The 17,071-nt window shown below is 45.2% G+C and overlaps 2 protein-coding genes across 2 annotated transcripts in view; one reads left to right on the top strand and one right to left on the bottom strand.

The window, feature by feature from the left end:
- Nucleotides 1-707: 707 nt before the first annotated feature.
- Nucleotides 708-13,143, bottom strand: LOC101699948 (cytochrome P450 4A6-like). The gene is made up of 12 exons (XM_087214880.1): nucleotides 12,870-13,143; nucleotides 11,433-11,574; nucleotides 10,663-10,707; nucleotides 10,015-10,142; nucleotides 9,258-9,382; nucleotides 8,715-8,869; nucleotides 8,214-8,320; nucleotides 7,936-8,126; nucleotides 7,702-7,835; nucleotides 6,439-6,503; nucleotides 6,208-6,284; nucleotides 708-3,705 (listed from the first exon to the last, which is right to left on the bottom strand). The coding sequence occupies exons 2-12, from the start codon at nucleotides 11,455-11,457 to the stop codon at nucleotides 3,192-3,194; spliced, it is 1,566 nt and encodes a 521-aa protein (XP_087071006.1). The 5' UTR covers nucleotides 11,458-11,574; nucleotides 12,870-13,143; the 3' UTR covers nucleotides 708-3,191.
- A 2,639-nt stretch (nucleotides 13,144-15,782) lies between these two features.
- The window catches only part of LOC147827313 (cytochrome P450 4B1-like), a 100,439-nt gene continuing 99,150 nt past the window's right edge, over nucleotides 15,783-17,071 (top strand). The window contains exon 1 of the mRNA XM_087214878.1: nucleotides 15,783-15,881. Within this exon, the coding sequence (XP_087071004.1) occupies nucleotides 15,798-15,881 (84 nt within the window). The 5' untranslated portion in view covers nucleotides 15,783-15,797. The remainder of the gene's footprint in view (nucleotides 15,882-17,071) is intronic.

Raw genomic sequence — 17,071 nt, 5'->3', positions numbered from 1 at the left:
ACTGTGTATGATGCAGAGGTCCCAGCCAGGGTGTGCCTCTTGGTTCTCTGTTCTGTATCTCATGGTGCCAACACCCCTCTCTGTTACAGCATCTCAAAAGACTGCTCTCCCTACAAGTGAAGATGAGGTTTCAATGATCGCAAGGGGTACACTTTGTGCCCCTGAGTGGGGCCTAAGCCTCCAGTTATGACCACCTCATGCCCTAGGTGGGAGCTAAGCCTTGAGGTCATAACCACCTGGAACCCTGGGGTGGCACCTGAGCACAGCTGCATCCATTTCCTGTATCTCTTTGGACCTTCAGCACCCAGACAGTCACCAAATGTGAGCAGGGTTGATGCTCCCCTGATGGGAATAGACTATGATCCCATTTCAATACTAAGGGAAAGAGCATGTGAGACCCTCATCTAGGACACCTCCTGACTCTGGTGTCTTTAAACCAAGAATCCATCATTAGTACTGACAGTCTCATGGCGGGTGTTTGTTGGTGGGAAATAGACCAGAGAGCTCTGGTGCTAGAGAGGAGAGAGGCTTTCTGGAGGGGGGAGGATGGAGGCTGTGACTGGTAGGCACCACAGATGAGTTTTCCCTTGTAGATCTTCAAACACACCCTGCTGCCTCCTGTGACCCTGGGAATGTGTGTGCATGTTTGTGTGTGAGTAGAGTGTGCAGTGTTCAATGAATATACAGGAGAGGCTTACATTATTCTATTTGTGTGTCTTTGGGGGATGTGCACGTAAGTGGGACTCAACCTGGGTCTTGCCCATTGCTTGGAGGCAGCAAGGTCACTTCGCAGTCACACTTTCCCACCCTGTGGAATCCTGTAGTTATAGCACATGTTCACGGCTGGCACTCAGGGAATGCCTGACCAGTCATCGAGAAATGCTCAATCACCTGACTGAGGGTACAGCAGAGGATGAAAGAATAATATACAAAGAACAAAGAATGAAGAATAAGAACAAATGGTAATTTATTATTGGGGGGCTGGAATCTGATCTTAGCTCTCTCCTGGATAAGACCACCTGACCTTAGCTCTTCCTGGCTAAGAACACAAGCTCTCAATTTGTCAGTATTTGCGATTATAAAACATAGCAAGGGGGCATAAAGGCAGAAGTAAGGAATAGCGGGACTTGAGGCACCAATGAGCTAGGCTGTAAAAGGGAGGAATGATTGCATTTTTGCTAAGACAAGTCACAGTTAACAACCCACCTGTGTTATGTTGCAGGTCATAGCTAACAACCCACCTGTATTATCTTTAACTAAAGTTTGATCTAGGAGAATGGCTGCACAGAGTCATAATTCCTCAGCTGTAGTGTCATCTTGCCATGATACATGACAGTATCATCAATCATTGAGATTTAAACTATGACCATTGGGATGGGGAATTTTGTCTCCATTTGCAATTCAAAGGCTCATTTGGCTAGTGACACATGGGCTTTGGATTAACTCAGTTTTAGTCAGTAGCCGAGTTATAAGCCAATGCAATAATATTTTAAAGCCTTCTCAGTGTAGTTTCAAGCTGGTCTCCTGCAGCTGGACACCCAGAATCCTGAGCTTCTATTGTCCTCTGCTCTCTGAGCATGGCCAGCATCACCTCTTGCACCACCTGATGCAGGGCACCCTCCTGGACATCTTGTTTTTATGTTCCCAGCTAACTCTGTTACCCAACTCTCCCCTCTCCACTTGGTGAAGAGTCCAGCCTGTCCTCTTCTGTCCCTTCGCAGAGCAAGACCAAATGAGCCCATTGACTTAGAAGGCCAGGAGAGTCTTGACTGTAGGTTCCAACTTGGGGAGAAGATCCTTGGGTAGAAGATATGGACCATAACATACTGAGTACATCAGAGGACTTCAGGAAATTCTGTCTATAGCATCTAAGGCCCTAGGCTCAGAATGGTTTAAGGTAACAAGGGAACCTATGCTCAGAACCAGCAAAAGATCCAGGGCCTGGTTTAATGAAGGCTAACAGAAGCAAGAACACCTGCCCAGGGACTCTGGTGGGAATACATAAAGGGATAGGAGCAGGGATGAGGGTACGAGTAAGAAGTACCAAGCACCCAGGCAATCACCAATTGTGGGCAGAGTTGGTGATGCCCCTTCTCCTTCAGGGTAACCAACCAGGGAGAGTGCATGGGGCTGTCCTGAGGGGGAGGAGCTGCTTGGGTTCTGACATCCTCTCCCACTGGACTGGGCTCCTCCCAGCTCTTACAGACAGCTGTCCACTCCCGGAACCTCCTGAGGAGCTTTTAGATCCTGTATGTGAGGGAGGCTGACAGGTGACTTGGTGATATGGCTAGGCTGGGTTCTCTTTTCACTTCTCATCTGATCTGTGAAGAGCAAGATCCTGAGACCCTCATGCTAGATCAGACCTGAAGCCTTTCCTGCTCAGCTAAAGATCAGCTGTAGCTGGAACCTATTCTTAAAAATCGAGTACAAGAAATGTTAGTCCTTGAATGTAATGGAGGCCTTGTCTCTTTCTTTGACGGATGTGAGCTTCTCTGTCTGAGGTCCCAGAGAAAAGCCCTTTGTGTAAACTCAGCTACCGGAGCCTCAGCAGCTGTACTAGTATGGGGAATGAAGGGTCACATGTATGAGGCCACCCAAAGAGGGTGAGCTGCGTAAGACCAGGCAGAAGTACTGGTACCGCAGTCCACTTGTCATCTCCTCCCTCCTCAGAAGGGATTTATCTCCTCTCCCTCTGCCTCTTTTTCCCTGTCATATCCTTCCAAGGGAACAACACACTCCACGTGTCATTAGGAACTTTATTGCAGGGAGGAGGGAGATGGAGAGGTTTGAGTGAGAGACACACAGGTAGACGGAGACCATGCAGGAGAGATTTTGATGGAGAAATCAGGTGATAGGGAGGGACAGAGCCAGGCTGAGTAATGTCCTCCCAGGATGTCTAAGACCTCAACTTTGAAGCCCATGAATATGTTACCTCGTATGTCAGAAGGAACTCTAAAGGTTGAGTGGTTGATTAAGTAAAGGATTTTGAGATGGGTAAATTATCCTTTAAAGAAAGAAGAAGGAACCAGCTCCAAGGAATGCAAGGAATGCATCCTTAGGGTAGAAAGGCAAGTGAAAATGTTGTCTCCTGGACCCTGCAGAAGAGGCTGGCCACATCAACATCTGGATCTTCTCCCAGTGATACCCATTCAGACTTCTGAGCTCTAGAACTGTACGAGAATAGCTTTCTGTTACTTAAAACCACAAAGGTTGCGGTAGTTGATTATAGCAGCAGTGGGAAGCTCACACAGAGAAAAATCAGCAGGTAGAAAAGGAAAAAACAGGTAGAGGGGTAGGTAGGGTGAAGGACAAGCAGGTGATCGGGGCCTAGACAGCCTGTCAGAGATGCAGCCAGGAGGGAGACATGTAGACAGGCAAGCAGGTGGGAAGCCTGAAGAAAGGTGAGCGATACAAGAGCAGACAGAAAAGAGGCAGGAGAGCAGGAAGGTGAGCAGATAGAAACCAGATGAATGGACAGGCTGGGGACAGGACAGGAGCAGGTGAGAGAAAGACAGGATAGTAGGCAAGAGACCCTCAGAGCCTGTTGTTGTCTCACCAGGGTTAGTGGAGCTTCCTGAGATGCAGGTGGATCGCTGTATTGGGAAGGGGACCCTGGTGGGATCTGGCAGTAGCTCAAAATGGAGCAGGGTGAGGGCCACAGCCAATTTCAGTTCATTCATGGCAAATTGTTTCCCAATGCAGTTCCTGGCTCAGACAGACAGTGAGATGAGATATGGCCTCAGGCTCTGTTCTGAGCTAGTCAGGCACTGGTGCCTGAGCCCCAGCCCAGAGCTGGACATTTAGTTCATATGTCCAGGGGCCTGGCATTTAGCTCAGCAGTTCTGGTGCCTGCTGCACAAGTGCAAGGTCCCGAGTTCGATCCCCGGTACCAAAAGCCAAACAAACAAACAACAATAACAACAACAGCAACAACAAACTACTGACTTTTAGTTCATATACCAGCCTGACCCCTTTCCTTACAGATATGCAAAGCTCTGCCCCAGGCTTTACTCTCTCCTGACCTTTGACAGAGCTTTCTAGCTGTACATGGCTACCCTTGATCTACTTCTGCTCTTATAGGCATGGAATCTCTCTCTCTCTTTCTCTCTCTCTCTCTCTCTCTCTCTCTCTCTCTCTCTCTCTCTCTCCAGGGCCAGAGGGACAGTCTGATCATTTCAAGATCATTTCTTGAGTCATTTTAAGAGTTAAGTATTAGTTAGTTTATTTCATTTAGGAGATCCAAGAAAGTTCCTCCGAGAGGAGTCAAATGTTAATGAGGAACCTCTTTTAGGGAGCATCGGTTTGGGTACCTGCAGATTGCAGCCCCGTGTGCCTCCCACTCAGTGGTCAGGCTCCTGACTCCCTCTCCAGCCTCAGGCCACCCACCTCTGTATCCTTCTAATTGCATTCCAGAAATGTCCCTTTTGCATTCTTCAGTGTTTTCATCCTAGACTTCTCTGGTGTCCCTGCATCCCCTCCTTTCACATTGATTCCTCCATGTCCTCCATCAGTCAGTACAGTGTCCAAATAGCTCAGCTGCATCCACATCCTCTATGTCTGCTGTGTCACCTACCTCCTACCTGTGCAGCACCATGTTCTACCTCAGCTCATGTTGCTGAGGTCACTGAACATGCTCTCCCTCCACCTCTGCCTGTACTTCCTTAACGCTCAGGCAAATGACTTGTTGGTCCTCATCCCTGCTCCACTATCCCTCTCCTTCCTGGGCCCCTAGTGGCACCACTGGTCCATTATTTAAGGACACATCGCAATCCAGAGACTGAGACAGTGCTGGGAACATGGAACATCCCACCAAGAGTGAAAGAATAATGGAAGGAATGATGTTCGCCTTAAGCATGGTTATTCCTTCTGTAGAACACATTTTTGCCCTTGACTGAACTCTTGAAAGGAGGGATGGTATCATCAATCTGTGTTCCTCTTACCTAGTATAGGACTTGGCACACAGAGGCTGGTTTAAAACCTTCTTGTATATTTGAATTAAATCAATTAACTTCACTAGATGTAAAGAATTCAATTTACTTGAGTTTAAAATAATGTAAGAAATTTCTCTAAAAATTGAGTTACCTAGTACTCTCCTGTCCTCTAGTGGCAGCAATATGATTTGCAGCCAATGTAGGAGGAAGTACTCAAGTCTTGGGTTTAAAAAGCAATTTGTAGAAAGTCAATTTCTGAAAGGACAAGTTTCCTAAAGCCTGTTGTATGAAAGTTGTTTCCCCATTTGAAGAATTCATAGAGGTATTGACTGAGAAAAGTCTGTTTCTATTACTTCTTTATAAAGATTAGAGTAAGTTACATCCTACTAAACAATTCCTGTAGCCTCTGAGGGTTATCACAGCAGACCTTTTGGAGTGTGTTTGTCCAAGTCAGCAGCTACTTCAATTGTGTTTTATATTTCACACACCAAGAATCTCTCAAATTCTATATAGTATATACAAAATAGTAATTTTCTGTCAAAGGCAGTTTACTGTCCCCATTTTAATGCTTTGTATGCAAACTTGGGCTGTATTGGGTCTAACTGTAATTTCAAGGTATTTCTGTCTTACTTCATCTGTCCAGTTTTGACAACTGGGAAAGTTGTAAGAAGAATGTGATCATTAACATGCAGTCAAAATGGTGTTGGGAGAGACTGCCAATATGTTGTAAAACTTTTTTTGATGGATTACTGTAAGCTTTCAAAATCTGACTGAAGAGTTGGCAGATAGCAGGCACCCAGAAAATAAACCCAGGCAGACCAATCACTTGCTGCAGTGATTTGAGAAACATGGAATAAACTGTAAAGGGTAGTGGCTGGATTGAGAATGTGTGAGAAGAATCTACCCTTTGAGGATCCTGGTGATCAGAAAGCACATCACCTGAACTTAAACTTACAGGAGAATTTCTAATTCCTGAAACCATATTTCTAATTTGAGGAAAGCACCAGGACATACTGGAATATGTAATATCTACTGACACTGAGATTTGGCTGGCCTTTGGGAAGGGCACTGGGCCAAGGTCTCTGTGATTTTCCACAAAATGTCCCCTTTCTTCTGTGCACAGATACATCCACACAAGGCTTCTTTTCCACAATACCAACAAAGAAGGGTGTATCTGAAAATGTCATTTGTAGGCATAGGAGGTCACAAACAGCAGAGAATGCTACAGGTATTACCCTCATCCCCTATTACCCAATTACCACACAGGACACCTCACCTTGATCCTCCTGAGAAGGGCAGGAAGGAGTGGTTATGTCGGGGAGAATCAGGTGCAAATCGGGAAGGGTCAAACACCTGCAGAAAGAGAACCAAAGCCAGGAAAGGTAGGGGTCAAATCTCTTCTTTCAAATCACAAGGGGACAGTAAACACAGGGGAAGGAGTAGGAAGAGGTGTTGGTCCTGAAATCATCCCCTTCCCTCACCCGCCTTCCTCTCAGGGACCTCATACCTCAGGGTTTGGCCACACCTTAGGGTTGTGATGAAGGGCATAAATGGAGAGTGAGATCAGGATACCTAGGCAGTAGGTAGGAGACAGAGATAAGACTGATTATGCCCATAGGGTGGGTTTCTGGTCCCTCACCCAACAGGGGACATGCCTGCACAAAATATCTGAGTGCCACAAATCATCATTTTGAGCAGGGTGATCCTATTGCAAAAAGATATAGGTGGACTTGGTAAACTACCTGAGCACAGGTGAGGAGCAGAAAAGTATGACTCTGAGAGAGAAGGAAGAAAGAGATGGACCTTACTTTTTGGAATAAATCAAATGAGAACTTATGTTGATAAAGGGTTTCCATTGAGGAGCATACACTCATTCATTCAGTGCTCACGACAACCCTCCCAGGAAAGCATTGTCATATTCCCATTTTCCAGATGAGGCAACTAAGTTTCAGAGAGGAATTGTCAATGATCCAACAGGTAGGATGTGGCAGGGCTGGCATTCATGCCTATTGGGAGTGTAAAGAAACAGGTGGTTTGCTACCACAGCAGGGGTCTTAGATGTGGTCCTCAACTGCCTTCTGCCTTCAACCTGAGGGTTTCTCAGTGACTGGACCACATATGACCCATGACATGGAATTCAATGATCATATGTCTCAACTTAAGGCAAGAACCACATCTCCCCAGCCACTATGTGATTGTCTTGCCATCCTGCACATCTTAGGGAATAGAATTTTAGAGGCTAAAATCTAAAGGCTAGCATTTCTTTGTGAAGAAGTTTCCACAGGTTAGGATGCACATCACATTTACTGACCTGTATATGTAGTTATGCACACTTTTTGGACCAAGTATTCAATGTATTATATGAAATATAGAGGATGATAAAAATGATGTGACAATGAAGACACAGGAAGGACAGGTATGTTCACAAATCAGGCAGTGTTGGGTTCTAGAATTGGAGTCTAGAGCATTAGAATCAAAGAATGTCACTACCACCAAACTGACACTAACTGCAGCATCATTAGACCATGGATTCTATGAAGAAAGAATGGTAGCTAAGGAACAAGAGAAGCTTAGGATAGTAGCGATGCAGAATGTCAGAATTAAAGGAATTTTATAGGTCATTTAGGCTTATGTCCTACATGTGAAAAATGTACTCTGTGAGTAAGAAGTATTCATTTACTGACAATAAAGAAAGACCCGGCAAGGTTCAGAACTGCTGAAACACATCTTATCCCTGGGGAGAGCTTAGGTGATTCTGGGAAGGTTATACCTTTGGGTAAAAAGTGTCCATCAGGGAAGGTTATAGGTTTGCTGAGCTCTCTGGAAACAGTTGGAACCGGTGGATAGAGCCTCAGGGCCTCCTTGAGGCACATGGTGGTATAGGGCATCTGGTCCAGGTGTTCCCTGAAATGAAGTTCAACCTGAAGGGCAGGCAAGGCCTGGACAATCTAAGACCATCTCCCTACCAGACAGTGGGCTCTCTGGTCTCTTAGCTCTTTCTTACGAGGCGATGGAGGATCCATCCCCTAGGAGGTTCTGTACCTCCTCCCTGCACTTCTGTTGATGGTTGGGGTGCATGGCAAGAGCATAGAAGGCCCAGGAGATGCCACTGGCTGTGGTGTCATGGCCCTCAAACATGAAGGTGTCCACCTCAGCACGCAGGTCTTCGTCAGATAAGCTGCTCCCATTCTCCATCTGGGGTGAGATACAGGTAACTGAACAGGATTTGTCCCTGCTTTGTGATTTTGAGCAAAGCACTAGGCCTTACCCACACATACTCACTTTGGCAAACAGGAGGATGTCCAGAAAATCCAAGTGCCTCTTTTTTCTGACCTTCTCCAGCTCTCCCTCATTCTGGAGCTCTGCCTTCCTCTGCTTTATCACTTGGTCTATCCCAGAACAAGAGAGAGCCAAGAGCTACAGCAACCTAGAGTAACTCCATGTGTATGCCCCCACCCCCACCCCAATCTAGAAGTGCTGTAGAGCTCTGGATGAGTGTGGTGTGTGCGTCAGAAATAGGAATTCAGTACCATTTGATGCAAGACAAGTTTCCCTCTGGAGCACAGCCCACAGAGCCCTTCTTCAATGTTGCTTCAGCAATGTGAGAGCACAGGTAATTCCCTGCACATTATCTGACACCTTCACAACTCAGCTCCCTTGCACTAGGGAAGTACAAGTATGAGTGTGTCTCAGGTTCTGCAGGGGCACCAGAGGGCCTGGCTCTGCCTGAAGCCCACTGGGCTAAGTCTGGTAAAGGAGGGGGGCAGGAGAAGGAGACAGAACCTGTGTGCTCATGGGCAAGATGGCTGGTGTATTTGGACCATCGACCATTTGAAGACAAACTGTAGATGGTGTCATTCTGGTGAAAGATGTTCCTTATACGGGAATAAATCAGGTTGTTCAGGTACTCAATGGCTTGGATGTAGAACTGGGATGTCCTGAGTGAGGAGATACAGAACAGATTGAACTGAGAGGAGGCCTGACTTGGAGGTAGAGTGGTAATTCCCTCAAAGGTGGGGGGACATGCAACACTGAGGCACATGTTACTTCTGTCTTATAGCCCTTGTGGTCCTTGGGCCTTTAGAAGATGGCATGAGCACCTGGGCTTCCAGCCATGCTAGGAATCAGTTATGTGCCTGGGGTAGTGTTGGATCTAGACTGGAAATGCAGTTGGCCTGGGGCTAGAGCTAGAATCTTGCTTTGTGCTAGGAATAGTGCAAAGCAAATGTGGTTGGATTTACCAGGAGAGCTGCCCCACCTACCTCTCAGGTGAGTCCATATCAGTATCAAGAATAAGGACCTTGTAGTCAAAAGTCTATCACTGACCTATCCAGTTGGATACTGCCCTGGTAGCTGAAGGCACACTTCATGATCGAGTCCAGTGTCATCAAGGAGATGTGTTGAAAGATCTCCAGAGGGGAATCCTGACTGATGAGCTGCTCCCATCTGTCCTATGGTAGAAGGGTAACATTCACTTTCTTGTTTTCTCCAGAATTCCTGTGTTAAATAGACTAGGTTTTTCCCCTATACTTCTAGATTCTCACAAATCATTTAAAAATTAAGCATAGCATTGTATAAGACTTGAAATAAATTTGGAATTTTGGCAACCAGCTATATTTGTTTTGACTTTTTTGATTAGCAAAATATAGTTTCAGCAGATAAAGAGAAGAGGATTATTTAACATTCTGAGAGCTGAGCTTGACCTGAGGGACTAATAGGACTCCAATTTTAGGAGAGAAATGTGTCAAAGCTAAAGAAAGTGTATTTCAACTGTGGGCATATTTAATGGGGGCTGTGGGTAACTTTGATTCTTGTTTACTCACTAAAAAGCTTTCTGAGAACAGTTGGGTCAGAATTAAAGTCTTGTTGAGACATGATGGTATGGGAGGTTGACTGTGAGAATGTGGACCTGGTGTCCATTTCACTGTTACTCAAAATCCACACAGAATCTTTGTGGCCCAGGCAATTAAGTGATACGCTGTGAGGTCCACTGGGCCACAGAAGCTGCCCTTGTTGTTCAGGCCAGCCGGGGACAAGTAGTCCTACTGTTTGGTAGCAGTAAATTGGAAAGAGCCAGACTCACCAGCATCACTTGAACAGAGTTGGCCATGATTCCCACATAGGGCTTCAGGATGTCATAGTGGAAGGCTGGGGTCAACATCCGCCGGTGCTGGAACCACCTCTGGCCATTCAACAGGAGCAAACCATACCCTGGGCCAGAGATAGGTTTTTGGACGCGTGTGTGTGTGTGTGTGTGTGTGTGTGTGTGTGTGTGAGTGTGTGTGAATCAGATCCTTGGATAATCTGGGAGGAACTGTGGTGTGGAACTGGGAAAGACAGCCCTCAGGAAGGTGGAGTTTCTTGGACAAAGGCAGGAAGGACAAGGTACATTCAGGAATGTGGATTCCCACTTGGGCTGGTCCATCTGCTGTGATTATAACAACCCTTAGATAAAGGTTAAAAAGTGTTAGGGGCAGATCAAGGAGGGGCACAAATAAATGCCAGGCTAGGAATGTTTGAAGAGATATTGCAGAAACTGAGCTCATTCAGGAGGGCTCATTTCAGCATTAGGAAGAAATAAGGGTCTGGTGAGAAGAAGGACAATGAGGGTTGATTTAGGAATGGTTCGTGACAGTGGTGGCTCGCTACCTGTTGTCCTCTGTAAGCCAGAGAGGTGGCACTTGGGAAACTTACTGGGCAATGACTGTACTCCTAATTTAGACATACATACCAATCCAGGGTGCCAGGAATCTGTAGGAAGAATTGGCCTTTGGATCTGAAAGGTAAGCAAGGAAACTGAGGCCTAAATAATGTAGCCCTGTGGAAACTTGTTCAGACCGCGGGATGTCATGAATTCTTGATGACTGTCAGTTGGCAGTTGGTGCCATGTCACCTCCCATTGCTTCCAATCCCTTCTAAATCTGTCCTGACAGTCAGTTTGTCTCAGGAAGGTAGGCTCATTGTACTAGAAGCTGAACAATCCCAGGACTGTGATGGGGAACTGGGGAGAAACAATGGCTACATTCTCAAAGCCAGGGAATAAAACAGAGCTCATTGTTTTTCTAGCATAGATGGGGGCTCATTCATCTTATGACATAAGACAAGTGACAATTAGAGGTTTCAAACCAAAGTTGGTATAGATACAGTTTGTTTTTCAGATTTAGACCAATTTATACAACAGAACTTGATCTGTTAAAAAAGAAAGGAAAAGAAAGAAAGAGATAGAGGAAGGAAGGAAGGAAGGAAGAGAGAAAGAAAGAAAGAAAGAAAGAAAGAGAAAGAAAGAAAGAAAGAAAGAAAAAATCGGCCCCACACAATTGTTTTAAAACTTCAGTACTGAGTAAGAATTGTTGGCCATGTGCTGAGTTGTGGCCTGGGTGAATAATGGGAAGTGTTTAGGGTTGATTGCCAAAGTGTCTATCTGTTCTGGAATTTGACGGGTCAGGGGCATACACTACACAGGAAGGAGTTTCTCTTGCTAGAATGAGACTTCATGGTCACCTGATCTCCCCAGAATCATTTTCATGTAGTCAGGGTCGTAGATTATCAGGTGAACTTTACTTCCCCAGAACCAGCGTGGAAAGGCACTTGGGAATTCCTCTATCCATTTCAGCAGCTGAGGCAGATCCTGGTCTGGCTGGACCTGTCACCAAGGGAAAAACAGCTCAGCAAGGATTTTTGTTTAGTTCTAGTCCTTTCGGTGCAGTGAAGGGCAGGACTACCACAGAGACATAGCTGTGGATCATTCAACAACAGTTAGAACTTTGGAGCTGGTTGCTAACCTATCTGTGTTGTCATCCAGACTTTGCTGTTTGCCAGGACTTTCCCTAACCTCGATTCTGTGCCCCGTTAGATGAAGCTGTGTGTCTGAGAGAAGTGATGGGTGTCAGAGGCTCAGTTCTCTATCTGAGCTCCATATCCTTCATCTCTCCTTAAGTGTACTCAATGCACAGCCCCTTGCTGAGCTCCTCTCGCTGTATTCCCTTATCTAGCCAAGAGCTGGCATTGCAGGGAGTCATTACTGTCTCTCTGCAGCCCGCAGCCTGCTCCTTTCTCTCCTTCCTTGGTGACTCCATAGACCTGTGCCAAATCCAATGAGCTCAGAGCACAAGGAGAGTGGAGGCTGAGCTGGTAGCTAAAAAGACTGTTTAATGAGCAACTCTAGTGTCAGTACTCCTCATGGGCAGGAATTGTGCTGCTGTCCCACTCATGAGTGCCCATGACTTTCAGTACATTAGCCTCCAGTATCACCCATTTTGGAGATTCCCTCAGTCTTGGGAAAATCTCCACCTGACATTTTACACCCTCCCTGTTAGAGTTTGCATGTGGCCTGACACCTCCTGAGATTCATGTTTATCGTGAACACCACAGATCAAGGATGCCATCGCACTGATATCTGTATTCCCAGGCAAGCTCAGGCCCATGCATAGAGGTTGGCATCAAATTACTGGAGCAGGGTTGGAGGCGTGGTTCTAAGCCAGAAGCACTTAGAAACCTGGCTTTTCCAGCACTCTGGAATCCTAATGCAGGGCTCAAAAGTTTGAGACCAGCATGGGCAACTCAGAGACTAAACAAGGCCCTGTCTCAACATAGAAAATAACAAGGGCTGGTTTGTTGAGAACAGCTGAGGGAGCTAGGGGTGCTCATCTTGGAGAGGATGAAACTCAGGAAGGGCCAACCACAGCCCCTCCAAGTGCAGAGCTCCAAGGTCAGGTGACAGATCTGCACAAGGAAGGAGCAGGTGACAGAGCCCAGTGACAGCTGGACCAGCTTCTTGTGAAGGAGTGAGCTTCCTGAGGCTGAGATGAGCCCCACCTGAGAGGAGCTGGGTGCTCCTTGAATACCACATGACTGCTACATGGTAGGTTTGTCCTGTGGGTTGCTGGCCAGGCTGAGAGCCCCAGTTTCCCTGCTATCCCCCTTCCTGCTTCTTCTTACCTTGTGCCCAAAGAACCAGTGGGAGGGTGTACTTGGGAACTGCTGGAGAGCTTTGAGCAGTCATTGTCTGCGCAGGTAGAGCTGGGCTGCCTTGAACAGTAGCAGAAGCAGGGCCAGCAGGGAGGTCACTTGGAGGAGCCCAGAAATGCTGCCTGGGAATCTGGTGGGGCTGAATGCAGAGATGCTCATGGTGCAGTGGCTTCTGGATCACTGACAGGTTCCTCCTATCACTTACCCACCTGACCTGTTTTGTGGGAGGATTGCTGGCCAACCTGTGGGAGGGAGAAAGGTGGGGGTGGGGAAGGGGGCAGGGAGAAATGTGAGGGTGGGCCTTTACTAAAAGTTTATTAACTTGACCAGCCTACTTTGGGAGATAGAAAATGCTTTGTCAGCTGTGATAATCATCAGGCACACACTCACTCTTCCCCTTCATATCATGCACAAATATTTATTTATTCACTTATCTGTTTATTTTCCTTTTAAAATTGAATGTCATTTATTATTATTTTACTTGTACATATATACTGGGCACAGAGTGATATTTTGATACAGTGTGTTCTGATCAAATCAGGTTAATTATGACTTCCATATCTTTAAACATTTATCATTTCTTTAGTATTGCAAAATTTTTATGTTTTAAATATAAAAAATGCTTATCACAAAAATATCTGTACTATTAAACAGTATCCAAAGTGAGGGTCCCAGGCTCTGGGGCTCTTCCCAGAGTTTATTAAGGCTACGACTTTATTCACCTCAGGGGAGAGTCCCTCAAGTTTCCTCAATAAATGTGACACCTGCACATTTTCCTCTGAATTGCCAAGGCTGAGTTCTCCCAGTAGATGGTAAATGACTGCCAATTCAGACAGTAGAGCATCTAAGCACTGATGCCTATATCCCTCCGGGAGACACAAGTGGATCAATCTCATGGGCAACTAGTGCCTTTTGATGGCCAGAAGTGTGGGGAAAATCTTGTGTTGCTCCTTAAAGCATTCAGCCATTGCCTGATGGGGGCTGTGCATTCCCCTGTGGACGCTGAACATGTGTGCCAGCTCTTGCTTCCTTACATAGAAGTTTGCACTTCAGCTCACAAGACTATTCCTGTAGCTTCTTTCCTTTCCGTATCACTAATAAATTCTTTTCTGACTTTTCTTTGGACTAAGTGAGATTGTTCTCTGTCTTTGTAGTTAACAAGGTCAGCACTAATATTTGGGATTCCATCATTTCCAACACTTCAGATAAATCTGGGCTCTTTTTGCAGGGCAGTAAGTGATGTGATCTTGGTTTTCCTTGATATTATCTTTTCTGATTGTGGAGCCTTTCTGACCATGCTTCTGTCATTAATGGCAGAGAGATTCAGCTCAGGTGAGGCCATGCTCCACTCTTTTGGTAATATGGACTGGAGGTTTCCCTTCCTGACCCCACTTCTATCTTTGTTTTTCTAGAGCAGAATGGGTTTCCTTCCATCTTTAGGAATCTTCTCACTGGTTTTTAACCCCTCGGCTTGGCTAGTTTCTTCTCATACTTAAAGCATGGCAACTCGATCCCTCTTCCACCTTTTGTCTTGGTGTCACTAGTTGTGTTGGAATCAGTGGTGGAAAACTTCCCAGTGCTGAGACCAGAGGAATCTGCCATTTTCCTGCCTTCACTCAAAGGCGGGCTCCTCAAGCTTGCCTGCTTGCCTGCTTGCCTTCCTTCCTTCCTTCCTTCCTTCCTTCCTTCCTTCTTTTCCACTTTCCCTTCCTTCCTCCTTCCCTCCCTTCCTTTTTATCACACCTCCTAAAGACACAAAAGAGGACTCCAGAACTGCTTCAGAAAATGGCAAGAATGATGGGATAAGTAAGTGTGTTTGAAATGAGGGGATTGTTTTGAGGAGGGATTAATGGCATGTGTCTTTTACTGTAATAAATTTTTGAAGTTTAAACATTCACCATATTTTGGTTACACCTGGTACATTTAGGTTTTGATCTATTTTGAGTTGGTATTTGTAACTGGTGAAAGATTTGGGTTTAGTTTCATTCTCATGGATATTCAGTTTTCCCATAACCTATTGCTATCCTCTTTCCAATGTGTGTTTTTGACACCTTGTCAAAGATGCCTTGGATATAGATATGTGGATTTGCTGCTGAGTTCTCTCTTCTGTTTTATTTGTTTATCTGTTAGTCTTCATGCCAGTACCATGCTATTTTGGGTACTATAACTTTGTAGTGTGTTTTTTGGTCAAGCAGAAGCTTTTCAGTTAGAAGAGATCCCACTTGTTGATTGTGCTAGTTCATGGGCACCTGAGGATTTTGTTCATAAAATCTTTTCCCACACCAATGTCTTCAAGAGTTTTACCTAACCTCTGTTACAGCAGGTTCAGTGTTCTGTTTTAATCTTTAATCCATTTTGATTTTAGTTTAGTGCATGGTGAGAGATATAGGTCTAGTTTTAATCTTTGGCAAGTTGAAACCCAATTTTTCCAGCACCATTTATTAAAGAGGTTATCTGTCCTCCAGTGAGGGTGTTTGGCTCCTTTGTTAAAGATGAGGTGGCTGAGTGTCTCTGGAGTTGTTTCTGCATCTTCTAAACTGTTCCTCTGGTCCTCAGGTCTGTTTCTTTGCCAGTCCCATGCTGTTTTTATCACAGTAGCTTTGTAGTACCATTTGTAATTTTTAAAATTTCAATTGTATTTATTTCTTCTCCAATTTCTGTTTTTCTTTCCTTCTATATTTTTCGGGTTGGTTTCTTCTTATTCTTCTAGTTTCTTTAGTTACACCAATATGTTGCTTATTTCAGGTTTTTCTATTTTTCTCTTTTTTATAGACTCTTGTTACTGTAGATGGCCCTCTTAATACTGCATTTGCTGTATTCTGTAGGTTTTAACATGTTGTGTTTTCATTTTCATTTGTTTCATTTGTTTGCCTAATAGCAAAGTTTGGGCACCTGTTAATGTCTAAAAGCTGCATAAAGGCCAGGCAGCGTGGCCCTCTGTCAAGCCTGGACAAGTGGAGCATTGCACTCTCAGAAGCACAGGTGAGCACTCCTCTGTGTTTAAGTGCCATGCAGGGGTTGAGATACACTGATGGCCCCAGGTGGGGTGTGAGTTAATGCCCGGGCACTCAGCTGCTTCTTGTGGCCCTGGTAGTCCAAAACACGCAGGCTGCCTGGCCACTTTGGTGATATCCTGGCAAGTTAAATGTAGCTGACTGGCTGCACCACAGGAGTATAGGTGAACAGGCCTCAAGATGGTGCTGTGTAACAGGAGCTTGGGTGATGCAGGGTACAACATGGGCTGGGCTGTTTCTCATGTGTAATATAACAGTGTAGATTCCTGGTAGTTCTGCCAACAAGATTCAGCACCTGTGAGGGCTTCAGATTTCTCCAGTAGAAAATACTTTAGATGTCTAGAGATTGCTGAGGGTTTCTTAATTACTCTCTATTGCACAGAATGTAGGTTTCATCTTGTTTGGAGAGATGGGATGGTAGATACTGCATTCTCCATTTCCTTCTTTAAAAAGCTATCCTACACTCTACCACTCTCCCTCAAACACTCCTATGGAATAGTAGTTATATTTTGTTTGTTTTGTCCCTTTATTTAGGAATGGAAGTGTGACAGGCACTGCTAGTTAGCCATCTTGCTGATGACATTCCAATGAGTACTTAGTATATGCCAGCCAGGATGGTAGGTACTGGGCACAACAGCAAAGAAAGCAGACATGAACCTTAACTTAAGAGAATTCTTTCTACTTTTCCAAATATTCAGGGGATGGGACTTGTATTATTATCCTTAGTTCACTGACAACAAATTGGAGACATCAAGGCAAAATGACTTTGAGAATCCATGAGAAATTAGAATTCTGGGCTGAACTACAAAACTGTTTCCTTCAACAGCCTCTGAAATGCTCCCAATAGCCTTCACCTTTGCCTTTCCTAATATCAAATAATTCATTACACAACCCAGGAATCTGAGGTTCTTTTCTTTGTCTAAAGTTTTCCAAGCTTTTTCGAAATCCAGGGTAAAGTTGAATGTGTTTATTTACACCACATTCTATGAACTTTTACCCTAGTTCTGTGGTACATTCTAGCCCTGTATCCTGCTCTTCTTTACTTACTTGGTTGGCACTCTTCGACCTTGACTCTTGTCCTACCTGACTCAGCTCCAGCTTTTCAACCACGGCATGAGGAACAGTTGTGGAAAGAGCTTTGGAGTCAGAACTTGGGTT

The sequence above is a fragment of the Heterocephalus glaber genome, unplaced genomic scaffold, assembly GCF_053883595.1.
Source record: "Heterocephalus glaber isolate CG9 unplaced genomic scaffold, H.glaber_assembly_v1.0 deba00001451, whole genome shotgun sequence".
In the NCBI taxonomy this organism is placed as follows: Eukaryota; Metazoa; Chordata; class Mammalia; order Rodentia; family Bathyergidae; genus Heterocephalus; species Heterocephalus glaber.
This window is presented reverse-complemented; position numbering and strand designations above follow the sequence as displayed.